The following is a 16,552-nucleotide window of genomic DNA, read 5'->3' on the forward strand; positions in this document are numbered from 1 at the left end:
ATGGAACATTATATAGTTGTCAAAATGGATATGCTGATTATCCGGCTTTGATAACTGTACACTGTATCAAAACATCACTATGTACACTCCATAAATATGTACAATTATGTGTCAACCTTTTAAAATAAAGACTTCTGGGTATATACCCAGAGAAAATGAAATCCATAGGTTGAGGAGATATCTACACTCTCATGTTCATTCCAGCATGATTCATAATAGCCTAGATGTGGAATCAAACTTAGTGTCCATGAATGGATAAAGAAATAATATTCTATTCCATTACACACACAGACAATGGAATATTATTCAGCCTTTAAAAAAGAAGGAAATCCTGTAATTAGTGAAGAAAAGATGAACCTGGAAAACATTATATGAAGTGAAATAAGGCAGGCACACAAAGACAACTACTATGTGATCTTACTTGTGTATGGACTCTAAAAAGTGGAACTCATAGAAGCAGAGAATAGAATGGTGGTTGCCAGGGACTGGGGGTTGGGGGAGGCTAAGAAGTTGGTCAAAGGGAACAATGTTTCAGTAGGAAAGGATAAGTAAGTTCTGAAGATCTATAGTACAGCATGGTGACTATAGTTGAGAATAATGTACCGTACTGTTTATCTAAAAACTGCTAGGACAGTTAGTCTTAAATGTTCTTACCCTAAGTATGTGATGTAATATTTATGTTAATTAGCTAAATTTAATCATTTCACAATACATACATATCAAAACATCATGCTGTATACCGTTAAGTATACAGAATTGTTACTTTTCAATTACACCTTCACAAAAATCTAGGAGAAAAATAAATGAACCTCTCCTGCTCCAAAAAAAAAGATGCTGAGGAAGTTATTTAACTGCATAAATGTGTTCAGCATTTATTAATATTAAAATGCAGCCTTACAAAATGGAATGTACAATTTAATTTTTGTTTAAAAATCAGATTTCATGTAGGCATAAAAAAAGAGTAACAAGGCCATTAAAAAATAAAAAGGTTATTGTGAAGTGAAAACATTAAGGATCATTTGCATTTGTTCCATTTTTTTCCTAAACTTTTACAGCTAGCAGCTATTACTTTATAGCAAAAGTTATTTAAATGCCATCTCTTCAACCTTTTAAACTTTATTAATTTTATTTTTCTTTCTTCATTTTTCTGTAGAGATGGGCTCTTGCTATGTTGCCCAGGCTAGCCTCGAACTCCTGAGCTCAAACAATTCCCTACCTTGGCCTCTCAAAGTGCTGGGATTACAGCCATCAGCCACTGCGCCCATCCTACATTTTATTAATGCTAATAGAGAAAATTCAAATTCTCAAATAAAATTAAGAACTTTCATATCTATGTTTCTTAAAATTAAGAAGGTTGATTAAGCTGGAATGGGATGGGTTATGCTTTGCATACAAATTTTGTCTCGAAATACAAAAGTATACTAAGTGAATAATTTTACCTGCTTAAACTGCCTTACCACTGTCAAAATGAAAACTATTGTTTTTCTTTTTGTTTGTGTGTTTGTTTTGAAACAGAGTCTCACTCTGTTGCCTAGGCTGGAGTACATTGGTACAATCTTAGCTCACTGCAACCTCCACCTCCCAGGTTCAAGCAATTCTCATGCTTTAGCCTCCTGAATGGCTGGGATTACAGGTGCACACCACTGCGCCCAGCTAAATTTTGTATTTTTAGTAGAGACAGGGTTTCACCACGTTCACCAGGCTGGTCTTGAATTCTTGACCTCAGGTGATCCCCCTACCTTGGCCTCCTCCGAAAGTGCTGGGATTACAGGCATAAACCACCTCGCCTGGCCAAAACTATTGTGTTTTAGTTATAAAATTAATATATACTCACAAAAATAAGTTTGGAAATATACAGAGAAAAAAGTAGAATTCAACATGAAATCTACCAAAGCAAGTTAACCACTGTTGTGATTATGAAGCTCTTTATACTTTAATGAATATAGACCTACACAACAGTCTGGCAGAAATGTACTATACAGTAAATTTACCTAATATAGACTTTTAGATTATGTCTGACTTCCTATAAACAATGTTGCAATATACAACTTTTGCAAACTTGTGTTTTTATCACCTTGGATAAAAGAGTAGATTTAAAAGGTGGAACTGCTGCTTCAAATAGCATACATATTATAAATTTTTACATAAATTGCTGAATTGCCTACCATATCTATTATTTCCTTCACACCTTAGACAGCTACAGGTTTTGCCAATCTTGACAGTTCGAAAGCCCAAAAAAAAAAAAAAAAAAAAAACTCACTTGTAGTTTCTTGTATTTCTACTTTTATAAATTGTCTATCACACCCTTTGCCCTATTTCAATTGCTACCTTCTTTTGCTATCAGGTGTTACTTGTGTTAGCTAACGTTGGTACTCTTCTTTTTTTTTTTTTTGAGACGGAGTTTCGTTCTTCTTACCCAGGCTGGAGTGCAATGGCGTGATCTCGGCTCACCGCAACCTCCGCCTCCTGGGTTCAGGCAATTCTCCTGTCTCAGCCTCCTGAGTAGCTGGGATTACAGGCACGCGCCACTATGCCCAGCTAAGTTTTTGTATTTTTAGTAGAGACGGGGTTTCACCATGTTGACCAGGATGGTCTCGATCTCTTGACCTCGTGATCCACCCGCCTCGGCCTCCCAAGGTGCTGGGATTACAGGCGTGAGCCACCGCGCCCTGCCACGTTGGTACTCTTAATGCTTACCTGTTGTAGACTGAGAATAAGGGTCTTAGCACACTGAATTTTGTCAATCTGCCTTGTTTTACTCATTGTTTCTTTGATGATATCTCCATAGTCATTATAATACTGAAAAGAAATTTGTACAAATTAGAGCTTTCTCTCTTAAAACTACTGGACAATAAGACTAATTTTAGGTTAGTCATGTAAACACGTCACAATGTATTTGGCCAAAATTATGGCTTCAAAGCCAGCAAAGAATGTTACTGAAACCTAAAGATAATTTCTAAGCATACAATTGCTAACTTCAGTAAAATCATACATACAAAACAGTTAAGATCTAATCAAATTAAGCTCCAGACTTGGTTTAAAATAAAGATATATTGGCTAAAACAACAATTAGGTTATGCAGATTTTCAAAAGTAATGCAAAATATACAAACAAAATTCTCTTTGTAAAACAATGAATATAATCTCAGTTATTCTTATACTAATTCATTGATATTGGGTATATAGACCATGAGAAGTTTAAAACTTTATCTGGCTTATAGAATCTAACAGCCTGTAAACAACTTTTAAAAGAAAAGTTGTTGTACATGACATCTACATTACATATTGCACATGAATTTTTTTCCTAATTTAAGATCATGTTTCAAATACATACAATAACAATTACCAGAAATAACAGAATAACCTTGTCCCCATGACTAATAAGTGACAATAGAATACCTAAGTCTAAAACTTTAAAATGTGTTGAAGAACTTCATAAACAACCTTAGCATAAAAAGAAAGGGTAATTATGCCAAATCATTTAAGTTCCAAAATAATTTTCAATGATACTAGAGTTCAAGTAGCAAAATATTCCAAGGAGGATTAACTAGGTTTTAATAAATTTATTACATATTTTATTTCTTGACAGTAAAGGCTTTAAAAAGTTTACATTTATAATTAGATTTTACTTGAGGAAGGATTTTTAAAGCTATCTTACCAAATTTAGTCACATTCTGTTAGTATAAACATTTTTCATTATTACTTTAAACCTACAAAACCTCACATACAGTTATGAAAATTATGAATAACCTATGATGAATCAAGTCAGACTTTAAGAACCAAAGGGAACCTTAACAATTACAGTGAAACAGATAAAGGAACTCAAGACGCAAAATGTTTTGAGTTATTCAAAGTTGCAAGATGCATGGTAACCAAGCCAAAACTACCACCCAAGTCTTCTCACTCCTGAAACTCTTTTTAATGCTACGTCAGGCAGAGGAGGAATGCCATCCTATTCTCTTAAACTGAATCATAAATACTATTTCTAATAGTGACAAATTAAGAGAGGCCATCTCCGATATTCCAAATGCAAATGAACACAATAAACCCAAAATGTCCATTAACTGGAGTAGAGGTATAAGGAAATGTTACTGAAAATATTAAGTATTTTAAAATACAACTCTTTTATACTAGAATTGTTAATTTACCACTTAATTTAATGGCAACCATGCATAAAAACCAGTGTTACATTTTAAAACTATCTTTCTGTTCATTTTTCAACTTTACCTTCATATACTGTTTGAAGATATCTGCAGCTGTATTCATTTCCACCACAGTATATACAATTAGCTTACAAAATGCTGCAAGTAAATTTCTTCTCTTGTGTAGAGCTTCAATTTTACTGGCTTCATCCTCCTGCTGACCATCTGGAGAAAAAGTCCCAAACATTAAGCCATCTTGTATTTTATTTCAACCATGTATTTTTTTTATTTTCACTATAAAATATGCTTTTATATATAAGAGAATTTGAAAAGGTAAAAACAGTAAAATTAAAATTATAACCATTCATAATTTATTCTAGTAGACCAAATTTTTGTAATATCAAATAATGATCAGAACAAATGGAATTGAACCACTTCATCTGTTCGTATTCCATGTTCACCGAGTGAAGTCACGCTAAACTTGCCTAACATTAGTCTACTTCCCTAGCAGGATAGTTTGTCAACAAAATCTGCATATTCAATGTCTGTCAGTTAAGGCTCCTACTTTCCTGAACACCGCCAACCTCAGAATTTCTCCTATCACTTCCAAGGATGATTCCACCTTACCTCAAACCCCAAAATCTGGTTATAACAGTCCTCCTTTGTACGTATTAAATATATTCAGCTAGACAGGTCCCAGGAACCATTCCGTCTTTTTAAGCTAATCTTGCATATTTCTACTCTGATCCATCATGTGAAATCTTGACATTTAATTCTCAAGAAGACAAACTTATTTCCAAATCTGTAGTCAGGGAAGCCCCACTGCAGCCTCCAAGTAATGCCAAAGAATTATTTTTACTTATTGAATACTGTAAATAAAACTGTGATAAAGCCTTTTATATTAAAAAAAAAAAAAGCTATGTAAAAATTTTTTCCTCTGGACAGATTTCACAAATGAAATGACTTGTAAAAAACCACTACGCCGGCCGGGTGCGGTGGCTCAAGCCTGTAATCCCAGCACTTTGGGAGTCCGAGGCGGGTGGATCACGAGGTCAAGAGATCGAGACCATCCTGGTCAACACGGTGAAACCCCGTCTCTACTAATACAAAAAAAAAATTAGCTGGGCATGGTGGCGCGTGCCTGTAATCCCAGCTACTCAGGAGGCTGAACCCAGGAGGCGGAGGTTGCGGTGAGCCGAGATCGCGCCATTGCACTCCAGCCTAGGTAACAAGAACGAAACTCCGTCTCAAAAAAAAAAAAAAAAAAAAAAAAAACCACTACGCCAAGTTAAACAAAGTTAAAATTGTTTATGTTTATTCGCCATTTATAATTCATCTGGTGAACAGTCTATGCATAGCCTATCAGCTCCAATATAAGGTTCCCAATATCAAAAGCTATTTTATGTGTAGTAAGAATGTTCTTTTATTTAATTATTTAATTTTTCATCCTGTCTCTGGTAATCTTTGATAACTTCTAGTAAACTAAAATCAAACTTTAAGAATAAGAATTTAAGACAGACCATCATAAAAAGTTTTATCTCAAATGTATGTTCCAAGATACAACACTATTTGCTTAGAAACCTAAAACATATCATTACACAATATATAAAGTAACCTTTTCTTAATAATTCTGTCACTATAATACAATTTATACATAACATTGTTTTCCATGGTAGACACTTGCTCTCTAAAGACTAAACCATCCTATGATATTAAGAGTTTTAAGCCCTGATTTTTATTTTTCTCCACTAACTGCTTGTCAAGAATTAGCCAACTTTTTCTCTTGTGGGTGTTAAGGAATGTAGAGAAGTGTCTAATACACTGGGCCTTTCACAAGTGTCAACTGCCATTATTATTATATATTGTCAATGAAACGCCTCTAGAAGCATTCCCTATTTTACTCTCCCTTTCTAATCTGATGTGGGCTAACAAATCCAATATCGAAGAGTCTACAATACCAGGCGTTAGGTGAGGATGAGTAACAATGGAAACTATCACATGCTGCTGGAAAGAGGGTAAAACAATACAACCACTTTGGCAACATATAATGAAGTTTTAAGATGGACACACACTGTATAATCTAGCAATTCCACTCATGTATATGCTAGAAAAGCAACTGCGTATGTGTTCAAGGAACTAAACATCGAAGTATTTGTTGTAACACTATTTTAATTGAGGGAAAAGTAGAAATAACCTAAATGTCTAAAAATAAGAAAATGGATAAACTGTGGTTAACTTGTATCATATAATATTCAGCAGTTAGAATGAGTGAACTGTAACCACATGTCAACATTTTGAAAAGTCTCAAGAATCTAAATTCAAAAAATAAAATTGCACTGGGTGCAGTGGTGTGTGCCTATAATCCCAGATACTCAGGAGACTGAAGCAGGATTCTGAGGCAGGAGTACTGCTTGAGCCCAGGAGTTTGAGGCCATCCAGGGCAATATAGCAAGATCCCATTTCATATTTTAAAAAGAAGAAAAGAAAAAAAGAAAATTGCAAAAGGTTCAACATAATACCATTTACATGGAAGTTAGCAAGGAAAAATGAACTATGTATTGTTAACACATACAAATTCTTAGTAAAATAAAATTAAAATGCAAAGGTATGACAAACAACAAATTTGGGGTAGCAGTTATCTGTAGAGGAAAGGGGAGGATAACGGGTTAAGGGAGGAATACAAATGAGGGCTTCTATTGTATTTGTGCTTTTATTTCTTTAAAAAACCTAAAACAAAACTAAATTGGACAAAGACTGATGGAATGGCTATGTACAAATCTGTTATATTTTATACTCTTCCATTGAACTAGAATGCACTTCATTTTAAAAGTGAAAATAGTGCCGGGCGCAGTAGCTCACATCTGTAATCTCAGCAACTTGAGAGGTCAAGATGAGAGGATTGGTTAAGCCCAGGAGTTCAAAACCAGCCTGCACAACATAGCGAGACCTCATCTCTACTAAAAAATCAAATAAATTAGCCACGCGGAGTGACACACACTTGAGTTCCAGCTACTCCAGAGGCTGAGGTGGGAGAATCATTTGTACCTGGGAGATCTAGGCTGCAATGAACTATATGGAGTCCACAACACTGCACTCCAGCCTGGATGACACAGTGAGACTCTGACACACACATATACAGTCCAAGCACTTCAGCCTGGGTGACATAGTGAGACTGTCACACACACACACACACACACACACAGTCCAAGGAGATAAGATGCTGTGGGTAATTCTAGGAAGCTCCTAGAAAATTCAAGAGTTTTGGCAAGCTTACTCTAATTCAATTTCCCATGGACTAAATGAAGCTGAGGCAGGCCCAAATTAACAAAAGGGTTATGTACCAAAACTTATTTTGTATCAGGTTTTAGAGTGCTTTCTCAGAGCTTTAGAAGTTTTAAAAAGAAGTTTTATAAAGTCCTATTCACTTTTTGGATTAATTTCAGATGTTAGCCTCTCGGAAGATGCTTCAATACCTGCAGATCAGTGAGAATTTACTCTACATGCCCACAACACTTTGTACATGCCTCCATTACTTATTAAAAATTGCACTATAGGCCAGGCGTTGGTGGCTCACACCTGTAATTCCAATACTTTGGGAGGCCGAGGCGGGTGGATCACCTGAGGTCAGGAGTTTGAGACCAGCCTGGCCACATGGTAAAACCCTGCCTCTACTTAAACAAGAAAAAAAAAAAAATTACCCAAGCGTGGTGGTGGGCGCCTGTAATCCCAGGTACTGGGTAGGCTAAGGCAGGAGAATCGCTTGAACCTGGGAGGCAGAGGCTGTAGTGAGCTAAGACTGTGCCACTGCACTCCAGCCTGGGTGGCAGAGCGAGACTCTGTCTCAAAAAAAAAAAAAAAAAAAAAAAAATTGCACTATACTTACTTGGTTCTTTTCAACCTGAATTTAATTCTTGAAGGATGAGACCTTGTGTAATCTTTTCACATCCATACCATTCTAGTAAACTGCCTGACTGACCAATAAATGTTTGTCAAATTGATGTTAGGAATAAAAGCATAACTAAGCCAATAGCTTTGAGTGACACACGAAAAATTGAAAGTATATAAACTTCACAACATGGATTCTGATGACTGTTTCAGCTACTCTGGGTTTCTCATTTGTGTTCAGGGTTAAGTTGTTAGTATATGAGCACAAAGCTCTTTATTCCTAAAAATAACCTACAGGCCATGTACAGAATTACATGTTTATTTACATCCTGACATGCAGTGATACATCAGTATGGACATATACATGTTGACAGTCTATTTTCCTTTAAGTATAGCTTCACACTTTGGAAGGCGAGGCAGGAGGATCACTTGAGGCCAGGAGTTCAAGACCAGCCTTGGCAACATATCAAGACCTCATGTCTACAAAAAATTAGCCAAAAGCGGTGGTGTACCACCTGTAGTCCTAGCTACTCAGAAGGCTTAGGTTGGAGGATTGCTTTGGTCAGGGGGTTTGAGGGTGCAGTGAGCTATGATTATGCCACTGTACTCTAGGCTGGGCAACAGAGTGAGACCCTATTTCTAAAAACTAAAAATAAAACAAAAATATACCTTCAAACTAAAAATAAACACAGAAAAAAGCGACCAAATATCACTTGTTTTCCATGAACTCATGCTCAAGTAAGGCAATTGGGGTGTGCAGACAATTAGAGTGTAAAGAATAATTTACTAGGTGAGGCTGGTTTGCTTTTCTTGTGAATATTCTGTACTACTTCAGACTTTTACAGAGCAGTTTCAAACATTTTTCTAACATTTAGAAATCACATTAATACTCCCAAAATAATAATAAAAAAAAACCTATGGTATACAAGTACACAACAAAAGGTCACTTAAATACTTTATTCTTCTCAAATTATCTGAATATTGGTATTACCAATGAATAAGGGCAAGAGGGAGTAAATTTTATTGAGTACCTACTATATGTCCAGGCACTGTACTAGTCATTTGGCTCAATTTTTAACAGTCTTACGAGGTAGTTAGAAATAAGAAAGCAGGCTCAGGGCTAGTGAGAAGCAGAGACCTGACTTAAAAGCCTATCCTCTACAACATCGCATTTTTTTTACAAGAATACAAAAAATGAACATAGATGTGCTGGAATATATACCTGTGTTTCACGTTTTTAAGGATAAAATATACTGGTGCACAGCAATGTACATCATTGTTACTTAAGTTTGAGTTTATGATGGACACACAGATTTAATAAAAAGATGGCAATAAAATTACCTGCACTATTATTATCATCATCCTGTTCAATGAAGACATGATCCAAAATAAAGCTGAGCAACTCAGACTGCAATGAAGAATCAGGGGTATAAACTAATGGCTCTAACATGTCACGCCCTCCTGACATAATCTGATGGCTGAAGATCATCAAAATATCACATAGAATAGTGAAGGCCTATTTAAAAAAAAAAAAAAAAAAAGAGGAAAGCATGCTATAATTCAAGGTTTCTCACTAACTGCCACAAATAATTTACTTATTTAACACAGAAACAGAACCCAATTCTCTATATTTAAAAATCTTTAAGAGAAATCAATGTTTAGTATTTTCCTAAGATTCTAAAGCTGAGAGGTACAATTTCTGTAAAAATGACTGCTTATAATTGTATAATGCTTTACTAACTGCAAAGTAATTTCACATTTTTTTTTTAAATTTTCAGTAACATTAAGAGACTTGACAATATGCTACACACTGCCAAAACATGCAGGGTCAGAACTCAAACTTAGGTTTTCTAACACCAAATCCCCTACTTTGCACTATATTGCAATGCCCCAAGGTATTCATTCTCAAATATGAAATAATATATAAACCACTCTTCATTCTACAGGAGAAAAAACATTAAAGAAGTATCAGAATAGAGATCTCAAAATCTATAGTGCTTATTAAGCACTCTCATTGTTCACATGTGTACTGATTAAGTAAGAGAAAACACAACCAGATACGGGGCTGCTTGCTATTTATCAGGTAAACCCGAATGTATTATAATAAACATAAAGCTGAAGTTGTATCTTAAGGAGCTTAATAAAAACTCTGTCATGGGTTTTAAATGGAGTCACAGACTAGTTAATTATTTGCTGGTAAGGGGTAATGAAAACAGAATTTTAGGGTTAAAGTAAATCAGAAAATACATTTAAAGGAAGACCATTCCTGGAAAGACAATAATACAGAGCACAAAATAGATCTTATTAACAGTTTTTCCATTTTGGAACTAACCATATTTACTTTTTCTCTTTACGTTTTTACTCCTTCCTTCCGTCTCTTCTCCTAACTACTATAATAGTAATTTATACCTATTAACATATTTCAGTTTACAAAAACTTGCAACATAAAGAGTAAGGATATAAATTATTAAGTATGATGATATTTACTAATTAGCTAAACTGGGAAAGCAAGTGAGCTGGCCAGGACATATTCTGGGAAGCTGCTGGGAAGACTGGGCACACAAGCTATTTAATAACCAAATAATTAATCTCTATCACCTGAACAAGGGATTATATGAGAGGTTACACAGGATAACCCACAAGGATTATGTGCTAATGCTATAAAAATAGGGAATATTATGCTGAATATCTTGGTGTCACATGCAAATATAAAGTTATATTTCATGCATGAGGTTTGGATCCGTGCATGTTATTAAAATCCTATTCCAAGAGTTTAAATGTAAACTCAATTTAATACCATCAGCAATCTTGTTCCTTTCATCTGAATTATAGAGATGAAAATTAAAGTACCACACCCTTTATTGCTATAGTTCAAAACTACACATGTAAAATTGGAGAATTAAGCAATGTAATAGTTATGGCAATATACTTCACATATTTGGGGAAAAAAAGACAAAATTCAGTAACTGCATCTTGCCCACTGAATACCTTCTAATTCATGTGTGACCAAGCATATATGTATGGTAGGGACAAGAGAGAGCTGGAAAGAAGAAAAAAAGAGGCTAACAGCTGGGCATTGAATGAACATTTTAAAATACAAAAATTCAAATATGTTTTATTAAAATTAGCTTTGGTATTTTCAAATTAAATAAAGACAAGTGCCAAACAAAAGGGTTGGTATATTTGAATAATGCTGACCTAAAATAAATATACCTAACATACCACAGAGTCCAAAAATCAGAGTTGGGTTGACTATTGGGATTCTACCTCAAGAAACAAAGGTTAAGCTGTATGAAATGGTTGTAAAGTTTGAAATCACCATAATTATTTTGATTATACCACATTAATAGTTCTCATGAAATGCTTGCAAAAACATCTTCCCATAAAAGCATTTTAAAAGCATGTTTCCAATGAAGCTTAATCCTCTCAGTTAGGGAATTAGAACTGAACATGATGTTAGTTCTAGGATCAAACCAGTAACAGTCTATTTCCAGAATTGAAAAGGTTGGAAGTAATGGAAGCATGAAGGCATATGGTTGGGAAGGTAACACAGGGAAGACAGGAAAGTGATTATAAATGTTTATTTCAGACAAGGTCCACAGGAAGATCAAGATGGGCAAGAATGCCAACATCTGATATTCTCAGAGATAACAAAACCTTATGGGCTTTTTCACCCTGGAGCAAACTTAGTATATTAGTTGCTTTCAGGAATGACTTCTGTGATTTCATACACCTATAATTTATATGAAGAAGTCTGTTTACCATATGTCATAAAGAAACAACAACATAAAATAATTATAATATAAGGGTACTCTATAATGCAATTATAAACTCCATATGAAATTAATTTTATTATGCACGAGTCCAGTATATTAACCTATTTTTTTTAGTATGGCATACATAGGCAGATAAAAGATATTTATGCTTTGCTCAACTTTAGTATTATTTAAACTTTCTACATTAGTTCAGATTTTATAAAGATTGCTTACAAAAAGATTATCACCTATAGTAATTACTAACCTGTTCCTTAACAGTAGTATTCACGTTGGTCAGGTAATGTTGACATATCTGACAAAATACTCTCATTTGTTTCTTTAAACGCAGCAAATCCTCCTTGAAAAAATTTAATATGAACTTTTAAAAAATATTGTATAAACAATTTAGTATTTCTTTAAAATGTTTTCAATTACATAAAACATTATCATATATATATAACTTTATTAACTCTACTTGTACATTTGATTTAAATTTCTTCTTTATAATTTAAAAGAAACAAAGAAAACGAGACAATTTGTCTTATAAATCTCATCAAATTGCAACCTTAAAAATACGAGGGCTGGGCACGGTGGCTCACGCCTGTAATCCCAGCACTTTGGGAGGCCGAGGCGGGCAGATCACTAAGTCAAGAGATGGAGACCATGGTGAAACCCCGTCTCTACTAAAAAATACAAAAATTAGCTGGGCGTGGTGGTGCGCACCTGTGGTCCCAGCTACTTGGGAGGCTGAGGCAGGAGAATTGCTTGAACCCGGGAGGCGGAGGTTGCAGTGAGTAGAGATCGCGCCACTGCACTCCAGCCTGGGGCCTGGCAACAGAGCAAGATTCTGTCTCAAAAAAAAAAAGAATGAGGTATATTAATAGATAATATCCTAAGACTTTAGTATATTAAGAAAAGAGGATGAGAAAACTTATATAATCCATATGGCAATCTTTAATAAAGCCATTAGCACAGTATGCTAATAAAGATTTATGCTCCATGCTCACATCATTTGAAGAGTGGTCAACCCATAAATGGAAGAAAATAATAAAAAAGAAACAGCATCTTCCATTTCTTGTTAGGAGGATACTGGCTGTACTTTATAAAAACTCAGAATGGAAAACATCTACTTTGTGGTATTACTCCAAATGTTAAAATGTCTCTAACTTTTGAATTTTCTTCTTTTTTCTTTTTCTTTTTTGAGATGGAGTCTTGTTCTGTCACCCACGTTGAAGTGCAGTGGCATGGTTTCGGCTCATTGCAACCTCTGCCTGCCAGGTTCAGGCAATAATTCTCCTGCCTCAACATCCTGAGTAGCTGAGATTACAGGTGCATGCCACCACACCCAGCTAACTTTTGTATTGTTAGTGGAGACAAGATTTCACCATGTTGGCCAGGCTGGTCTCAACCAGGTGAGCAGCCGTTCTCAGCCTCCCAAAGTGCTGGGATTACAGGCGTCAGTCACTGCGCCCGGCGTACCATAACAATGTTCTATTCACCCCTTTCTTCTACTAAAAATACTGCCCTTTTATCCAGTTTTTTAGCTTTCAACACAGATGAGCAACATATATGCTAATATAGTCACCGTTCCTACTATAAGTTTAACATTTACTTAAATAAACTTTTTCCTAAGTGTTTGATAAAAAGTACACAATGGGCGGGGCACAGTGGCTCATGCTTGTAATCCCAGCACTTTGGAAGGCCAAAGTGGGCGGATCAGTTGAGGCCAGGAGTTCAAGACAAGCCCGGCCAACGTGGTGAAAACTATCTCTACTAAAAATGCAAAAATTAGTGGCTGTAGAGGTGCATGGCTGCAGTCCCAGCTACTCAGGGGGCTGAGGCACAAGAAATGCTTGAACCCAGGAGTCAGAAGTTGCACTGAACCGAGACTGCACCATTACACTCCAGCCTGGATGGCAGAGCAAGACTCTGCCTCAAAAGGGAGAAAAAAAAAAGTGTATAATGTTAACAACACTATACTGATTTTTCAAGAGGAAAAATCCATTTGTAGATGTTAACAGCATCTTAAAAGCCCAGAGAAATTCTACACATTTAACATTAATCTGTGAGTTTAGGCAACACAAACTTATTATCAAGAGGATTCCTTTTTGAAGAAAATGTCTACAAATAACAAACTGCAAAACTCTCAGAAACTGCTGGATATTTCTAAAAATGAGCCCAAACAATATTTAAGGCAATATCCAGTACTACAAATACAATGTTTAAGCTTCCAATTTACAAATGTAAAAGGCAGTCCTGTTTAGTTAAATTACTAAACACACTAAGGATTACCATTAAGGGTAAAGCTTTAAAAGCTCTATATGTACTATTAGCTGGCACTGGCACATCATATATTCAATCAGAAAATGATTGATCACGAATTTGAAATATCACTAGAGAGACCCTGAATATGAATAAGGCGATCCCAAAACAATACCAGGGCATAAGAAGATCTAGAGGCAGTTGGTTTATTATCTTCAATTTGTGTAATCTAATACTTATATTTGTTTCAAAGGCTCTTGGTCACCAACTTTGAGAATACAGAAAACCACAGATCATGCCACCTTCAAATGCGAACAATTTTTCATTAAAAATCATACCTTGAAACAAACCATATTAATGTCCTCCACTGAATATACATCAAACTACAAATAACAGTACATCAGAAATAAGCAACATTTCACTGAAATAATGGATCTCATTAAATGTGTAAGTTTGCTGAAAACTCTTAATGACATTTAGTTGCATAAAAACACTACTGAACTACCACAAACCTTTGTAGAGCTGCTTTCAGTTATCTTAGCAAGTTGCCAAAGGATTACATAGTGAGTACACTGCAGTGCGTGAATAACAATCTGTAAAAAGAATCAAAAGGATATAGTTAAAATTTAAAAGTCACAAGACTTCACTTTTCAAAGTTAATGTGCAACTAATAAATAAATAAAAACCTGCTCAGGCATGTCTCCATTTTCAATTCCAGTTTTCAAGAGTTTGTAATTACAAGCAAATAAATCCCACTTTGAAAGGTCATGGGCACTGTAAAAGAAAAAAAAACATTAAGTCTTACTAAACGCTAAGCCTAATGACAACTGTTTTGGACTTGAGTGTTAACAGAATGCAGTAAATACAGTAAACTTAAAAATGCCCCTACAACAACAACAACAAATTAGCTTAGAAATTAACATTATAACCCACAAAACATGCAAGTTCATTTCTACAGTTTTAAGAAAACAGAAACTTCAAAATTCAACTCACTTATGAAAAGCAGTAATCCTCTTCAATGTTGACAATACCTGATATGCATCATCTTCATCAGGTTCTTCACCCTATGAATATTAATTACACATTAAGAACCATTAAAATTCTAGGCTATCAAAATGTTACTATTACCTTGAAAAATAAAGAATAACACAACAAAACCCACAAATGAACTTGTCATTCAATATCTAGATCTGGCCAAATTTAAGGCAATATGACTGGGGTAATGAGTTAACACAAGTTTGTTATCACAGGAACAATATAACCAAGAGAAAAAATGAAAATGATATTCTTCTTTTTCTTCTAAGTAAACTTGATACAAAACTATAAAGGCACCTATTTTTTCACAGAAATAAATGCACTAGGACAATAAAATACTTAAATGACAAGAAGATCAGAAAGACAATACCTAAAGGACAAAACCTAAGTACCTTAACATATATCATCATAAAGATATATGACAGTAATAACAAATAAATAGGGAAAAACCTCTGAATAATGACTATATATGCTGGTCCTATTTGGTTAGCAACATTTGTTAATATACTTTTCAACTTAGGACAACATAAGTTTTGAAAACTTTTACCAGTCTTACTCCAGGAAACAAAATTGCTTACACACTACTGACTCTACTGTGTTGAACTCTAGTTCTCTCAAAAAAGCACTTGTTTTTAAACTATAATTCTTCTACAAAGTAATTAAATTTAATTAACCATTGCTTGATTTTAAATTATTTTGTCCTAATCACAATCATATTCAGCCAACAGTAGAGCCATTAAAATTTTTAACTGAGAATGTAATAATCGTACATCAACATATTTGCACAAACCTCCAATTAGTAAAACTTAATAAGCCAGGAATAATGATATACACTAAATAAAAGTTAAATGAGTAATTAATAAAACAAGAAAAGTAGAACTTACAAAGTTCATATGATTTTACATCATTAACAATAAAACTGATGTTTAAAAGGTTAATGGCATTAATTTGACAATTATGAATTTTTATTTTATTCAAAAAAATTTAATGTAAATATATATTTCTGGAAAAAATAACAATCACAATAAAAATACAAGTGTATTTAAGTGCTATGCACTAAGGCTCTTTGGAAATACAAGAGAACAACACAGGACACTCCAAAAGTAGCAGTGGCTATAATAGTAATTTATTAAAATTTTATAATATCAAAAACCAGGCCAGGCACAGTGGCTCACCCCTGTAATCCCAGCACTTTGGGAGCCCAAGGCAGGTGGATCACCTGGGGTCAGGAATTCAAGACCAGTCTGGCCAACATGGCAAAACCCTGTCTACTAAAAACATAATAATTAGCCCGTTACAGTGGCACGTGCCTATAGTCCCAGCTACCTGGGACACTGAGGCAGGAGAATAGTTTGAACCTGAGAGGCAGAGGCTACAGTGAGCTGAGATGGCAGCATTGCATTCCAGGCTGGGCAACAGAGCAGGACTCCGTCTCAAACAAACAAACAAACATACATACATACATACATACATA

At 34.9% G+C, this 16,552-nt stretch overlaps 1 protein-coding gene across 15 annotated transcripts in view; it reads right to left on the minus strand.

Annotated features, from left to right (window-relative positions):
* The window catches only part of STAG2 (STAG2 cohesin complex component), a 145,341-nt gene that overhangs the window by 21,897 nt on the left and 106,892 nt on the right, over nucleotides 1-16,552 (minus strand). For all 15 annotated transcript variants that reach the window (XM_012475322.2, XM_012475352.2, XM_012475315.2 and 12 more), the window contains 7 exons: nucleotides 15,037-15,107; nucleotides 14,730-14,817; nucleotides 14,556-14,636; nucleotides 12,047-12,139; nucleotides 9,368-9,542; nucleotides 4,227-4,366; nucleotides 2,698-2,799 (listed from right to left, as the gene is read on the minus strand). In XM_012475322.2, the coding sequence (XP_012330745.1) occupies nucleotides 2,698-2,799; nucleotides 4,227-4,366; nucleotides 9,368-9,542; nucleotides 12,047-12,139; nucleotides 14,556-14,636; nucleotides 14,730-14,817; nucleotides 15,037-15,107 (750 nt within the window). The remainder of the gene's footprint in view (nucleotides 1-2,697; nucleotides 2,800-4,226; nucleotides 4,367-9,367; nucleotides 9,543-12,046; nucleotides 12,140-14,555; nucleotides 14,637-14,729; nucleotides 14,818-15,036; nucleotides 15,108-16,552) is intronic.

This window comes from Aotus nancymaae, unplaced genomic scaffold (genome assembly GCF_030222135.1).
Source record: "Aotus nancymaae isolate 86718 unplaced genomic scaffold, 86718_ANA_hifiasm-v0.15.2.pri h1tg000004l, whole genome shotgun sequence".
In the NCBI taxonomy this organism is placed as follows: Eukaryota; Metazoa; Chordata; class Mammalia; order Primates; family Aotidae; genus Aotus; species Aotus nancymaae.